Here is a 14033-nt window from a genome sequence, read left to right as displayed (position 1 = left end):
AAGTACAGAGTGGGTCCTGGATGGTGTAAGTTTTTTAAAATGTGTGTATGTGAGCATATGCATGTGTCAATGTTTTGGGGATTGGCTTAGGGCCTTAAAATACTAACTATATACTGTGCAGCTATGCTGTACTTTCAACCTTTTAAGACATTTATATTTTTGTTCATAGCTAAAACCACATTTCTGCTACAATAGAATCCCTTAGAAATTGATACTTTCATGTATCAGTTTTCCATGTAGAGTCATGCCATCCAATAAACACTTTTTATCACTAGAAAACATGACAATTACTACAAGTGTAAAGTTGTTTAACATCAATCGCATATCAAGCATGGGCAATAAATCATGTATAGAAAACCACAAGTCTATATAATCTATGCTAACTTCTTTACAGCAAGAGGTAAGAATCTGAGTGTAATTTTCATTGTTATGTGTGTCTGTAATAAAAAGACACGAATGTTTTAGGAAAATGAATTGCTTGTTATTCATGGTGTAAAATTTCAAAAGCTTCCCAGTCCTTACTCAGTAGGCCATGTACTATATTGATGCACAGTATCCTTGGCTCAGCTATGAAAATATCAACATAGAGATATGCTATGTGCCACACATTTTCCTAACATGTTTCATTTATTTAGTTACTTAAATTTTCCTCTTATAATCTCATGAGGTAAGTATTATTATTTGAGTTTTGCAGATAAGGAAGTGAATGTGTTGATTCCTGCCTTGAGATTGCTCAGATTCTTAGAGAAAAACATCCTATTACTTGAATAGCTACAACCTACTAAGTATACAGAAGCCCAGGACATTCCATAACCACTGCTTCCTAAGAGAATAAGCCTTTCTCAGTGATAGGGGCCCACTTGGAAGATCATAGGAAAATTTCAAGTGTAAAAAGTAAAAACAAGGAACAAATAAAGTTGGACAAATTATTACACGTTCCAAATAAATAAGGATACTGATTATGAACTACATCTAATGTATGCACAAACTTGACTAAATTGAAACTTAATGGGAAAAAATCTATGCTATCAATTTTTCTCTTGACTGCTGTGTTTTGTTTAGTTTCTGCGTAGTGTAACAAGAGCCAGTTCTCTGAGAATATCCTAAGTAATTCAAATCACTTCCTAGCTCAATATTATTGTAATTGTAATGCTAGTGTCTTATTTAAATTCTGAAATTAATATTTAAACTAAAATAGCTTTAAAGTAGAATTCCAGAAGACAGACTATAGTGCACTTAGGTTTCAGAATAGTGCAGAGAGAATGGGTCATGTTCATTTGAAGTTTTAGTCCTTATAGTATCATGGAGCTTTTCCTATCTTGTCCACTGCTGTATGACTAAATATTCATTTGGATATTATGTATGGAGACATAGTGCCAGGCACTCAAACTGTATATGTTTATTAGCTAGATAAACATGAATCCTACCCTCAGGCAATATGTTCCATGCTAAAAAAGAGAATGCTAAATAATAAACTCATTAAAAAATGAAGATAGGGTCTTTAGCCAGGGAGCCTGCATGGAACTGACCTAGATACACTGCATATATGTTACAGTTATGTAGCTTGTTCCTCTTGTGGGACTCCTGACAGTGGAAGCAGGGGCTGTCTCATACTCTTTTACTGTCTTTGTGACCCTACTCCTCATACTGGATCACTTGCCCAGCCTTAATACTTGGGGAGGGGCTTAGTCTTACTGCAACTTGATATGAAATGTTTTGTTGATATCCAGGTGAGACCTGCCCTTTCATGAACAGAAACAGAGAGGAGTGGATTGGGGGGTGGGAACAGAGGGGAGTTGGGAGGGAGCAAAAGAAAAGAGAGGAGAGAGGAGGGAGGGGAAACTTCATCCTGGATGTAAAATAAATAAATAAAGCCCTTCTACATACAAAAGGCAAATGGGCTGAGAAAGAAATCAGGGAAATAACACCCTCAATAATAGCCACAAATAATATAAAATATCTTGGTGCAACTCTAGCCAAGCAAGTGAAAGACCTGTATGACAAGAACTTCAAGTCTTTGAAAAAAGAAATTGGAAAAGATATCAGAAGATAAAAAAGGTCTCCTATACTCATGGATCCATAAGATAAACATAGTAAAAATGGCCATCTTACCAAAAGAATCTACAGATTTAATGCAATCCTAATTAAAATCCCAACACAATTCTTTACAGACTTTGAAAGAACAATACTCAACTAAACAACCCTGTACAATAAAAGAACTTGCAGAGGCATCACCATCCCAGATTTCAAGCTCTACTGCAGTGGAGTAATAAAATTCACATAGTATTGGCATAAAAACAGACAGGTAGATCATTGGAATCGAATCAAAGATCCAGATATAAATCCACACACCTATGAACATCTGATTTTCAACAAAGAAGCCAAAATTGTACAATGAAAAGAAGAAAGTATCTTCAACAAATGGTGCTAGTATAACTGGATAGCTGCATGTAGAAGATTGCAAATAGATCCATCTTTATCACCCTGCACAAAACTCAAGTCCAAGGAGATCAAAGAACTCAACATAGATCTTCAAATACACTGAGCCGGATAGAAGAGAAAGTGGGGAATAGCCTTGAATGCATTGACATAGGAGACAACTTCCTGAACAGAACTCCAATAGTGCAGAGACTAAGACTGACAATTAATAAATGGAACCTCATGAAATTGAAAAGCTTTTGTAAGGCAAAGGACACCATCAAAGGACAAAAATGGCAGCCCACAGAATGGAAAAAGATCTTTACAATCTCCACATCTGAGAGAAAGCTAATTTCCAAAATACTATAAAGAACTCAAGAAACTAGACATCAAAATACCAAATAATCCAATTAAAATGATGTATAGAGAATCTCAACAGAAAAATCTAAAATGACTAAGATACACTTAAAGAAATGAGCAACATCCTTAGCCATCAGGGAAGTACAAATCAATACTACTTTGGGATTCCATCTTACACCTGTCAGAATGGCTAAGACCAAAAACACAAGTGACAGCTCATGCTGGAGAGGATTGGAGCAAAGAAAACTATCCTCCCATTGCTGGTGAGTGTGAAAACTTGTACAGCCTCTATGAAAAATCAATATGGAGGTTTCTCAGAAAATTGAGAAGCAATCTACCTCAAGACCCAGATATAACACTCCTGGGCATATACCCAAAAGATGTTCAATCATGCTATAAGGACATTTGCTCAACTATATTCACAGAAGATTTATTCATCCAGTATTCTTACTCTCAGCTATCCCCAGCTTCCATCTGCATATCTCCCTTAGTTTTCCCCAAAGAACATTTGTTTGTTTACTTATTTTTTTTTCTTATTTCTATAGACAGCTCTGAAAGAAGCCCCAGAGAAATAGTTAAAAGTTTAGTGTTCTGTGCTGGAGGTTCTTACACAAAATAATGATTTACAGAAGTCAAAATTCTTTGAAGATATTTTTTTCTATGTTATCTCTTGATCTTAGTATTTAAACCATATTTGGTCCTCATTTGGAGGGAGCATGTGGTATTTTTAATGGTAGCTTAGAGTATTTCTCGGAGAATAAATGTTTCAGTCATTGTCATTACAAAGTCCTAGAAAGCTAAGAGATTGGATATAAGTTCTTTCAATCAATTCACAATTCTTCCTCACATTCATTTCTTTTCATGTTTTATTTGCATAATAGTATCAAATACATAATCATGTAAAATCTCTGCTTATTAGCTTATTCATGTTGCTTTCTTTTGAAAGAGAGGGCGAGATGGGGGTAAGAGGGAGATAAGGAGAGGAAGACAAGAGGAGGGGGAGGGAGGGAGGGAGAAAGGAAAGGAGAGAGAGAGAGAGAGAGAGAGAGAGAGAGAGAGAGAGAGAGAGAGAGAGAGAGAGAGAGAGAGCTGGGGTTGGGAATGCATTTGGGTGGGTAAGGAGGTGGGCAGGATCTGGGAGGAGTTGAAGGAGGATGACCAAATATATTGTATACAGAATTTTTAAATAAATTTTATTTAAATGTTCAACATCCTTATTCATCTGGAAAATGCAAACTTTAAAAAGAAGAGTTCTATGAAGCTATTTTTACTGCCATCAGAACAGGCTCTGTTCATGAAGGAAACACCTATTGTAATGTTCCCTCTTAACTCTTACTCACTGGTCATTTCTTTTTTTTTGTACCATTCTGTGTTACATTAATCCCAGTTCTAGATGACTGTTTATTTCACTCATGCTTTTAAATAGAATACAAATATGGGGTCTTTTCAATAACACTAATTTGGATGTGTTGGGTTTTGTTTATTCTTCTGCTTGCAAACCTAAACTGTTAGTTTTACACATTAACAGTCCTAGTAATCGCCATCATAACTGAGTATGTACTTGTCCAGTTTCTTTTGTTCAGAACCCTCAAAAATAGTGAAAGCTCAACTTGATGAGAAGCTATTTATTGCCATATCTGTATGACTCTTCCCTTGACAAAAAGAAACAAAACAAATTCATTTCTCAAATCTAGATTTTCTTTATTTTTTAAGAGTATATTCCAGGAGCTACCATTATAAAACTTATTTATTGGTCTCTGATACAGGAATTCCATTACTAATAGTCACCATTTTGTATTTATAGGAATGAATGTAAGCAAAAGTGAGATAACAACAGAAGCTTCGTTGAAACCATCTCGGAGATCCTTGCCTTGCCTGGCTCACAGCTATGCTCATTCAAAAAGCTTGAGCCAATCTGCTTCACTGTTCCAGTCAACTGAGAGTGAATCTCAGGCTCCAACTTCTGTAACATTTCTTTCTGCTGATAAGCCTGAGCATGGTGAGTGGCAGTTTATATTATCTTATGTTAAGTTTTTAAAAAATAAGGCATTTCAATAATTGCTTCTTTCCTGCTTTGCTACATTTGGTTAGTATTTATTTAACTCTTTAGGAATGAGTCTGGTGAAAGTAGAAGTCAGTACAGTATATGGGTCCTAGGAAAGGCCTGTTGGCTAGATGTATGCTTATTTCTGTCTTGCTTTACAACTTGCCTATCCCATGGGAATCTGAACTTTATATAGGGTGTGCTAAGGGGAAGACAAAGCCAGCTCGTGAGTCACCAGCTCATATGCCCCCAATTTTATATCCCTGTTGTTAGAACATCCATGGCAATAATTTACAGACTGTATTCAGTAATATGTCAGCAATAAAGAATTCTATTTCCTTTTAAAAAGCACCACCTGAAGACATTCAAAGGGATTGTACACAAAAGTAAGAAATATGTACACAAACATAAAACCTCAGGACAGATTAAATATTGCTAGAAAAACAGATAGTTCAATAGTAATAATAAAAACTATCAAGTAGTTATTTAGTAAATTATCAACTCTCTAACATAAATAAAGGAGAAAGAATATTATACATATCATCTTAAACAACCAGGAAAAATATCACCCTCCCCCAAAATACCAGCAATTAGTACATATGTTTAAATTATAATGCTACATATAAATGGTTTTAATTCTGAAATAAAGGTATAGATTGACTGACTCATCAGAATACAAAATAAGATCTAGTACTTCCTGTCATTAGGAATCTCACACTATTGCCATATACACACATACTGAGAGTGAAAAAATAAGATAGGCAGCATGGACAATGCCCACAGAAACTCAACACAGACAAAATCTCAGCACACAAGAGGGAAAGAAAGCCTGAAGTCTCACCCCTAGCCAATAAACTATTCACAATTGATACCTGCTGAGAGACAGAAAATCAGTTTTCTTCCATGGCCTGACACTGGGTATATCAACCACACTCCAAAGCGGGCTTCATAAACAGTAGTTGGCCAACACAATTGGGACTTTTGTCTTTGTGTGTGTGTGTGTGTTTTAAGAAAGGGAAAGAACATAGATTTGGTTGGATAGAAAGGTGGGGGAGGAGCTAGAAGGAGTTAAGGAGGGGAATTAATACCAATATTATGAAATTCTCAAAAATAAATAAAAACATTATTTTAAAACAAGCTAAAGTGATTGAAAGTTGATTTCATTCTAGTGATTCAAGAATGGATATTTCAACATACACAAATCAATAAATGTAATATATCAGGTAAAAAAAACTGAAGGACATGAATATCAAAATATTCTCAATAGAAAGAAAAATGACCTCTGATAAATTCAAAAATCTTTCATCATGAAAATTCTTGAAGAAATTAGCAATATAAGGAATATGACTATATGTAATAAAAATTATATTCAGCAAAGCTACCAATAACATTTTATTAAATTGGGCAAAAGTGAAATCATTGCTCTGGGATCAGAATGAGATGAGTATCCATTTTTGCCTCTTGTTCCTCAATGCATTGCTTTTAATCACAGCACTCAACAGGTTTAGGCAGAAGTTCATGATGTTGAGGCCAAACCGGGCTATATAGTGAGTTCCAGGCTAGCCTGTCCTCCATAGAGGAGGACAACATGGAAGCAGGCAAACAAAGTCACACTACATTTCCATAGTACTAAAGACAACATGACACAGGCACAGTATTCAATACACGGACTAATGAATCTCTGCAGCCACAGTCATCTTACATTGACAGTGTTGCCAACATAGATGTTGGAGATAAAGAATCATTAGCAAACACTTGAAAAATAACATGCAGAAGAAACTCTATACCTCTGTATCATCATTCACAAAAAGCAAATCAGAATAGATCAAAGGCCTTGGCATAAAGCAGAAACTTAAGAGGGAAAAATAAGAACACTTAAAAATATTTCAAGACTATTTGGATATGATTCCAATGGCTCAGAAAATAATAAGAATTGACAAGTGGGCCTGCATCAAATTGAAATGCTTTTGCGTAGCAGAAGAAACAAGGAAGAGACAGCTACTCATCTGATAAAAGATTAATTTTCAGAATAAAGATCTACAAGAAAAAAATAAAGACATAAAGAACAAATAATCTGAATAATCAAAAGACTGAGTAGAAAATTTATAAATTAAAGAGTAAATGGATGACAAGTACATTCAAAATATCTGATGAGTGAAGTCATCAAGGAAATTGAGTTTAAAGCTCCACCAAATTACAGGCTTGGTAAACTGTGTCTGAAACCTAACACTGTGGATGTGGAGAATGGCAGATTATTAGTCTGAAGCCCGCATGGTTGATATATAATTGTTTCAATCTAGGCTATAGGGTGAGAATCTATCTAAACAAAACAGAAAACCAAACAGACAAGCCATCTTATCTCATTTAGAATGGCTATCAGCCAAACAAGAGAGGCACAAAACAAACCAACTAAACAAAACATACTATTAAATTTTGGAAAGGATATATGTAAACAAAGAACTCTATACACTATTAAGAATGCAAAATAGTTGTAAATTCATTTTGGAAATGAATTTTTATGCTATTAAATGAAGCAAAGGCTGCATATAGTAAGGATACCTACATGCCCATGTATATTAATGCATCATTCATAATAGCTTTTACAGAGCCATCTTATGCCCATCAATACATAGACGGGTAAACAAAATGTGAACTATATTCACAATAGAATATTATCCATCAAGACAGAGAATGGAATGCTTGTCACTTCAGGAAAAAGAATAGAATTGGAGATGTTCATATTAAGTGAGATAAGGCCAGACTCAAAGAGACAAACAGAATGTGCTTTGAATCTGGGAGAAGAAGGCACAGTCAGGAACGCAAAGTCGAAGTCAGACTATTAGAGAATAATAAAAGGATCAGTAAGAGGCCGATAGGTAAAAGAGATGGAAATGGGAGGGACGTGATAAAAGATTTCAGGAATGTAAGAAAATTTCACAATGAATCCAGTTGTTATGGAATTAATATATTTAAAATTAAGAAATACCAACTGTTTTCATTCATGGTGATGCCAAAACAGTAAAGAATTGATTCCTAAGGATGAGGTGGTGTTGGGAGCAGAACAGGGTTGAATTTTAAAGGATATACCAAAAAGATGCCAAAGTGAAGAAAAATTGGAGCTGGCATACTCTTGTTCACACATTTACTCATATAAGACATATCATATACTTTTAGACAGCCCCTGATCATAAAATCAAGCCACACTCTGTCATTCAATAGATGCTTATATTTTCCCATTCTCCTCTTGATGTTTTTCCAATGAAAATGTATTCCATGGTCTCCTATTCCTTGTTCTCCCTCTCTGTTGTTGATCCAGCTGGGATCTCCCGCTCCCCCAAGCTCTCTTTCCCTCAACCCTCGCCTTTCATTACCCCCACTCATGTCCAGGCTGTTCATGTAGATCTCATTCCATTTCTCTGTCATTGGGTGATCCCTGTGTCTTTCTTGGGGTCCTGTTTTCCAGGTAGCCTCCCTGGTGATGTGAGTAGCAGACAAGTCATCCTTGTTTCATGTCTAGTATCCTGCTATGAGTGAGTACATACCATGTTATCCCACATGAGAATAGGAAGAAGCAAAGTGCTAGAGAGGCCCACAGAAATCCACAAAGATACCCACACAACAGACTGCTGGCAGTGGTCGAGAGACAGCCCGAACTGACCTACTCTGGTGATGGGATGGCCAAACACCCTAATTGTTGTACTAGAAACCTCATCCAACTACTGAGGGATCTGGATGCAGAGATCCATGACTAGGCCCCGGGTGGATCTCTGGGAGTCCAATTAGCGAGAATGAGGAGGGTTTATATGAGCGAGAATTGTTGAGACCAAGGTTGGATAAAGCACAGGGACAAATAGCCAAATGAATGGAAACACATGAACTATGAACCAATGGCTGAGGGGTCCCCACTGGATCAGGCCCTCTGAATGGATGAGACAGTTGATTGGCTTGATCTGTTTGGGAGGCACCCAGGCAGTGGGACCAGATCTTGTGCTCATTGCATGAGTTGGCTGTTTGAAACCTGGGGCCTATGCAGGATTGTTTGGCTCGGCCTGGGAGGAGGGGACTAGACCTACCTGGACTGAGTCTACCAGGTTGACCTCAGTCTGTGGGGAAGGCTTTGCCCTGGAGGAGATGGGAATGGGGGGGGGTTGGGGGGAAGGTGAGGGGGACGGGAGGGGGAGAACAAGGGAATCCGTGGCTGATATGTAGAACTGAATTGTATTGCAAAATAAATTAATAAAAAAAGAGTTATATTTGAAATGCAACTTTAGATTTAACCTAGAATTTATTCAAATTAAAAAAAATTATTTGGGGGTTCATAGAGATTTGAAAAAAATCTTTAATTGTTTAAAATGAAGGATACGTATTTCAATATAAGTTAATGTTTTGAACAGACACATTGTAAGAAGAGTCTAGTTGCATGACTTTATGGGGTTTTATTTTGTCAAATAAAACCTGCATTAGAAAACCACAAAAAAAAAAAGAAAATGTATTCCATTAAGAGTCTTTATAAAAATGCAGAATTTTGTTTTATTTTTCTTTTTTTAAGCTATGTTGTTAGCACACAGGAAACTTAATTGTTTAGGGCCGGGGAGGAACATGTGTCACTAACAAAATGTCTCCCAAGCTGGATTGATGATGGTTGATGTTGGAAAACGTCTTTTCCTAATACTTTTGAAAGACTCCTCTTGGCTCTCAGGAGAGACGTCCTGATGTTGACATACGTGACTACCATGGCACAAAATTCCTTGTGTGGGAAAACTCTAAATTCATTTTTATATCCTCCCCCGCCCCTGTACCATCAACATAGACTCATTTCTCTTAAAACTAGAGACCTTCTGGAACCTGACACCCAAAATTGTTTTTGCGGGTCCATTGGACAGTCTGGACTTTGCAGTGATATCATTGTGTCCTCAAAAGAGCAGCAGTTCCTTTTTATAAAAGATTGTGGATCTTCAGATTGATACTTCTTCCCTGTTCACTTCATTTCCTGTAAGTCAGGGTCTGCTTGTGAAAAGTTGTTAAACAACATCCTCAATGTGAAATGTCAGTCCTCACTGTAAGCTCTCCCCCTTTTCAAAGCATGGAATGAAAACTCATTGGGTTTTATAGTGACTTTCTGATTTTGGTAGACTATACAAGAAGGGAATCTGGAAGTTCTTGTATACTGTTAATAATTGTCTGCCCATGCCCTACCTGAAAAACCAGGATTGTTTATGGAAAGTATTTTTAATAAACCTGGAAACAGTTCGGCTTGGGGAAAAAAAGTCCCTTTAGTTCTTTCTTCTTCTGGACAACTTGGGAATATTAATATTTTCTTTGCAATAACAGAGCAACACTTTGTATTGTAGTCAACTTACAGTAATTTACAATAGTGTTAATTGCTCAAGAGAATGAACATGTTAAAATGTAACATAGGTGGTGTTTTGTTGAAAGTTAAATTTTGACTATTGACAAATAAAATTTAAATCTCAACACATTAACTTAAAATATTTTTTTAAAATTGAGTATCATTTAGACATCAGGCATTTTTATAGTTATGCATTTATTTCCCTAAATTACAAAGTGTCTTTTTTTTTACAGTTAATTCTGAGGAGAGTAAAAAAGACTCTACTCTCAAATGTTCCTTTGCTGACTTCAGTGAGTTTTGCTTGGGTGAGTTAATTTCCAATTTATTTTCCTCTCTCCAAATATAAAGTATGTTCTTCAAATCTAGAATAATTTTGCATAAAATGTTCATTTTGGGTCTTTAAAATTTGAACAGTGAATATAAAATCTGAGTTTTATAATTATTAATTGATTTATCACATAAGTTAAAACTCAAGTAGTATAAGACTGCAGTGAATGATACTATAACAAAATGTCAGTGAATTTTACTTTTAACTTCTTATGAATTTCTTTCCATTCTATACAAATAAATATGTTTACACTGATACCATGAAATGTACCAAATTTTGCTACTGAATTCCTTTTGTGCTAGTAAAAGTGGAAAGATCTGTCTTGGTTCTCCATTAGTGAATAATATACATATTTTTCTATACTTTTCCTATAAAGTTCAAAATTAATCTGTAACTAACAGATACTGATCATGAGTTTTCTTTATGAAAATACTGTTGATGTGTCTGCATTGCCTTTTTGATTAAGTGTGAAGAGATTGAAGTCTTCTGGGGGCTTTTAAAATTCTCTGATCACACCAGCAACACATGATCAGGTTTAATTTGTCTAGGGGGTGACATGAATATCCACACTTTTTATTATTTCCTGGCTAAACATAAATGTAGCCAAGATAAAAAATGTCTAGCCCAATATTTTTATCTTGTTCTAATTCTTTAGATGTTATCAAGACATTTCAACATTTGCACTACCTTGAACTGTGTTGTGACAACATTCCGAGAACTACAAATTAATCATGTTTTCATAATATCTTTTAATTAACCTGGCATAGAAACAGGGCTACCTTATTAATTTCCTAATTAAAACATTATCTGGTTCATTTCACATAAAACATCAAAAGGAACATTCCATCAGAACACAAGAAAGTTCTTTGCGACAGTACCTCATTTTGTAGCATGTAAAGATGTTTGGGCAGCACAAATTGGTCTTGACAAGGAAAAATAAAACAAAAAGTTATGTGGATATGAAAGTAGTCCTGTATCTGAGATGAGTTAGGATGGTAAATATGATATTAAAAGTATAAAACAGTCAAAAAATGAAAAAGAAAGTCCACTGTATGGATCTCTGTAATATGATGTTTTCCTTATCATTGAAAGGAGGTCAAAGGAAGTAAGAAACATTGAGTATAATTAATTAAACATGAGCATGTTAGCAATGCATTTTCAGCTGCAAATGCTAAGCAGTCTTATTTTCTGCATTTGCCTTCAGAGTCTTAATCCTCAACATCTCTTTCATTACTATCATATGCATAAAGATCTTTAAGGTAAAACGTAGATAGTGATGTCTACATAAGACTCATTCTGTAATATTTTCAGTTTCTAACTGTGAGTAAAACTGCATGGAAAAATATACTTGGGGAAATGATTTGTTAAAACTAACCAGACTTTCAAAACTTATTGTTGTTTGTTTTCTCCATTCTATTGTGTGACATAATGCTGAATTATGCTTTTCATGAAGCATCTCATAAAGTCAGAATGTCATTGTCATCTGTATTTATAAAACACACACACACACACACACACACACACACACACACACACACGTGTGTGCATGCACACAAGTGCACACATGGGTTCAAGAGTACATTCAGTCATATTATTCATTTATTCACCCATGCATTCACATAAATCACTCAACAAAATTACAATTTTGAAATCATTAGTTTTGGAATCCCATTAATGTTGGAAAATGACAAGGATATGACAATTAACATTGATATGTTTGATTATGCCTAGAAACTTTAAAATTAATTAGCTTAGAAAGAAAACAAACTTATCTAATCAAAACCAGTATATTTGACTTCAGCTAGTCAAAATGTGTGTTTATCTAATCAAATTGTAATGTCAAAATTTTGTTAATGTTATTAATGCCTCTTAGTAAGGGGTCTTACTAAAAAGTTAAGGCATTTACTTGCTTTCTACAAGCTCAGTAGTTCAGACTGACAGAGTAGTCATTGCTGCTTCTTCTTAGAGTAAAATGGCTAAATGATTGTATGGTAATTTTGCTTTCCTTACATTGACATTATCTCTATCAAATTCTATTAGTTTCCCGAAAGCATTTCATATCAAATATGATATAAGAAAGAACTTCCTACTAATATTTCTAACCTACTTAAAGATTACAGAAATAAGAGAATTATTCTTAAATCTTCGTTTATGGTGGTGACATTACATTTATGGTAAACATTTAAAGTTATTTGTCAAATTTGTTTAATTAACAGGTACTCTGGTTCAACTTTCAAAACACATTCAGAATATGACCACTGCTTACCCCATTCACTCTTTTACATAGTCTAGTCTATGATTTCCTGGCTATACTGGTGCAATGGGTGTCTAATTAGACTCTGTGATCAAACTCTTGCATCCTTATAGTCTATTTTCCACAGTGCTATACTGAAAGGAAAATTAAATTTCATTATTTTTCTGCTCCAGTCTCTCCAGGGTTTCCCATTACTTTTAAAATATAAATTTACTTCAGGCCTTCAGAGGCCCTGTGAAATCTGGGTCTATTCTATATAGGCCAGTTTTTAATGCTTCTTTTCAATAAAAGTGCTGCAGTCAACTTATTCTTGTGGTTTTTCATTCATCATAATATTGCTCTCATCTCAGAACCTCACATTAAAATAAACCAGATCTACACCAGCTCCCCTTTCTGTCCCAAAGCATTTCTTCTGAACGGGTATTGTGACTTAAAATTGCATGATTTATTTAGGGATCCCTACTGGAGATGAAAATGTAGAGACCTTGTTGATCATGTTAGCATTTGTAGCCCTATAATCAGGAATAGCATATGATACCTATTTTATGCACAAAAATATTTTAGGATCAGTTACAAGAGTGAGGAGTGGAAATAAGTCTGAGTACATTGATGTATCCACACACTTTCAGAGAGTCTGCTGTACCATCCACTGGCTGCTTTGCCATTCATTAGAAGGAAAAATGAGCAACAACCTGTTAGGAATAAATGCTTGGAAAATTTTTGCCCTGAATATGGTAAGATGTTACGTGGAGTAAACACTGGTGCACAGGCATACTAGGGTTCTCTGAGTACTATCAATAGTCTGGATGGAACTCTCTTGCAACAGCAGTATAGAAATAAGATATGGTTATAGACAAATAAGAAATACAGGAATAGAAAAATCTTTATTACTTCCTGTGTCCTCATTATCACTATATTAAATCCCTGAATAATCTATATAGGGATCATCCAAGGAAAGTTCTATATGGACGATAAAAAAATTGAGTATGTTATCATTCAAAGGGGGTAATTTTGTATACCAATCCTACATCTTACTACCTGGGTTCTCTCCATCTGTACGTCAGTTTTCTGAGTTGTAAAATGAAGACATTGTTCATTCCCTTCTTACACTATGGATATCAAGCAGGATAGAATTAAGATTCTTTGTGACAGTCAAGTGATACAATGTATGTTGGATAAGACATGTGAATTATAAGCAGGAAAATGTTAATCTACTATAATTATTTAATTATACATTCTCAGATATTCTGTTTACCCTAGATAAACTATAACTACACAT

The 14033-nt window shown here is 35.1% G+C and overlaps 1 protein-coding gene across 3 annotated transcripts in view; it reads left to right on the top strand.

Moving 5' to 3' along the window:
* Ano3 (anoctamin 3) overlaps positions 1–14033 on the top strand; it is a 245044-nt gene that overhangs the window by 58848 nt on the left and 172163 nt on the right. For all 3 annotated transcript variants that reach the window (XM_052726591.1, XM_052726589.1, XM_052726590.1), the window contains exons 2-3: positions 4583–4777; positions 10406–10477. In XM_052726591.1, coding sequence (XP_052582551.1) covers positions 4583–4777; positions 10406–10477 — 267 coding nt within the window. The remainder of the gene's footprint in view (positions 1–4582; positions 4778–10405; positions 10478–14033) is intronic.

The sequence above is a fragment of the Peromyscus californicus genome, unplaced genomic scaffold, assembly GCF_007827085.1.
Source record: "Peromyscus californicus insignis strain IS unplaced genomic scaffold, ASM782708v3 Scaffold_7__1_contigs__length_154581171, whole genome shotgun sequence".
NCBI classification, from domain to species: domain Eukaryota; kingdom Metazoa; phylum Chordata; class Mammalia; order Rodentia; family Cricetidae; genus Peromyscus; species Peromyscus californicus.
This window is presented reverse-complemented; position numbering and strand designations above follow the sequence as displayed.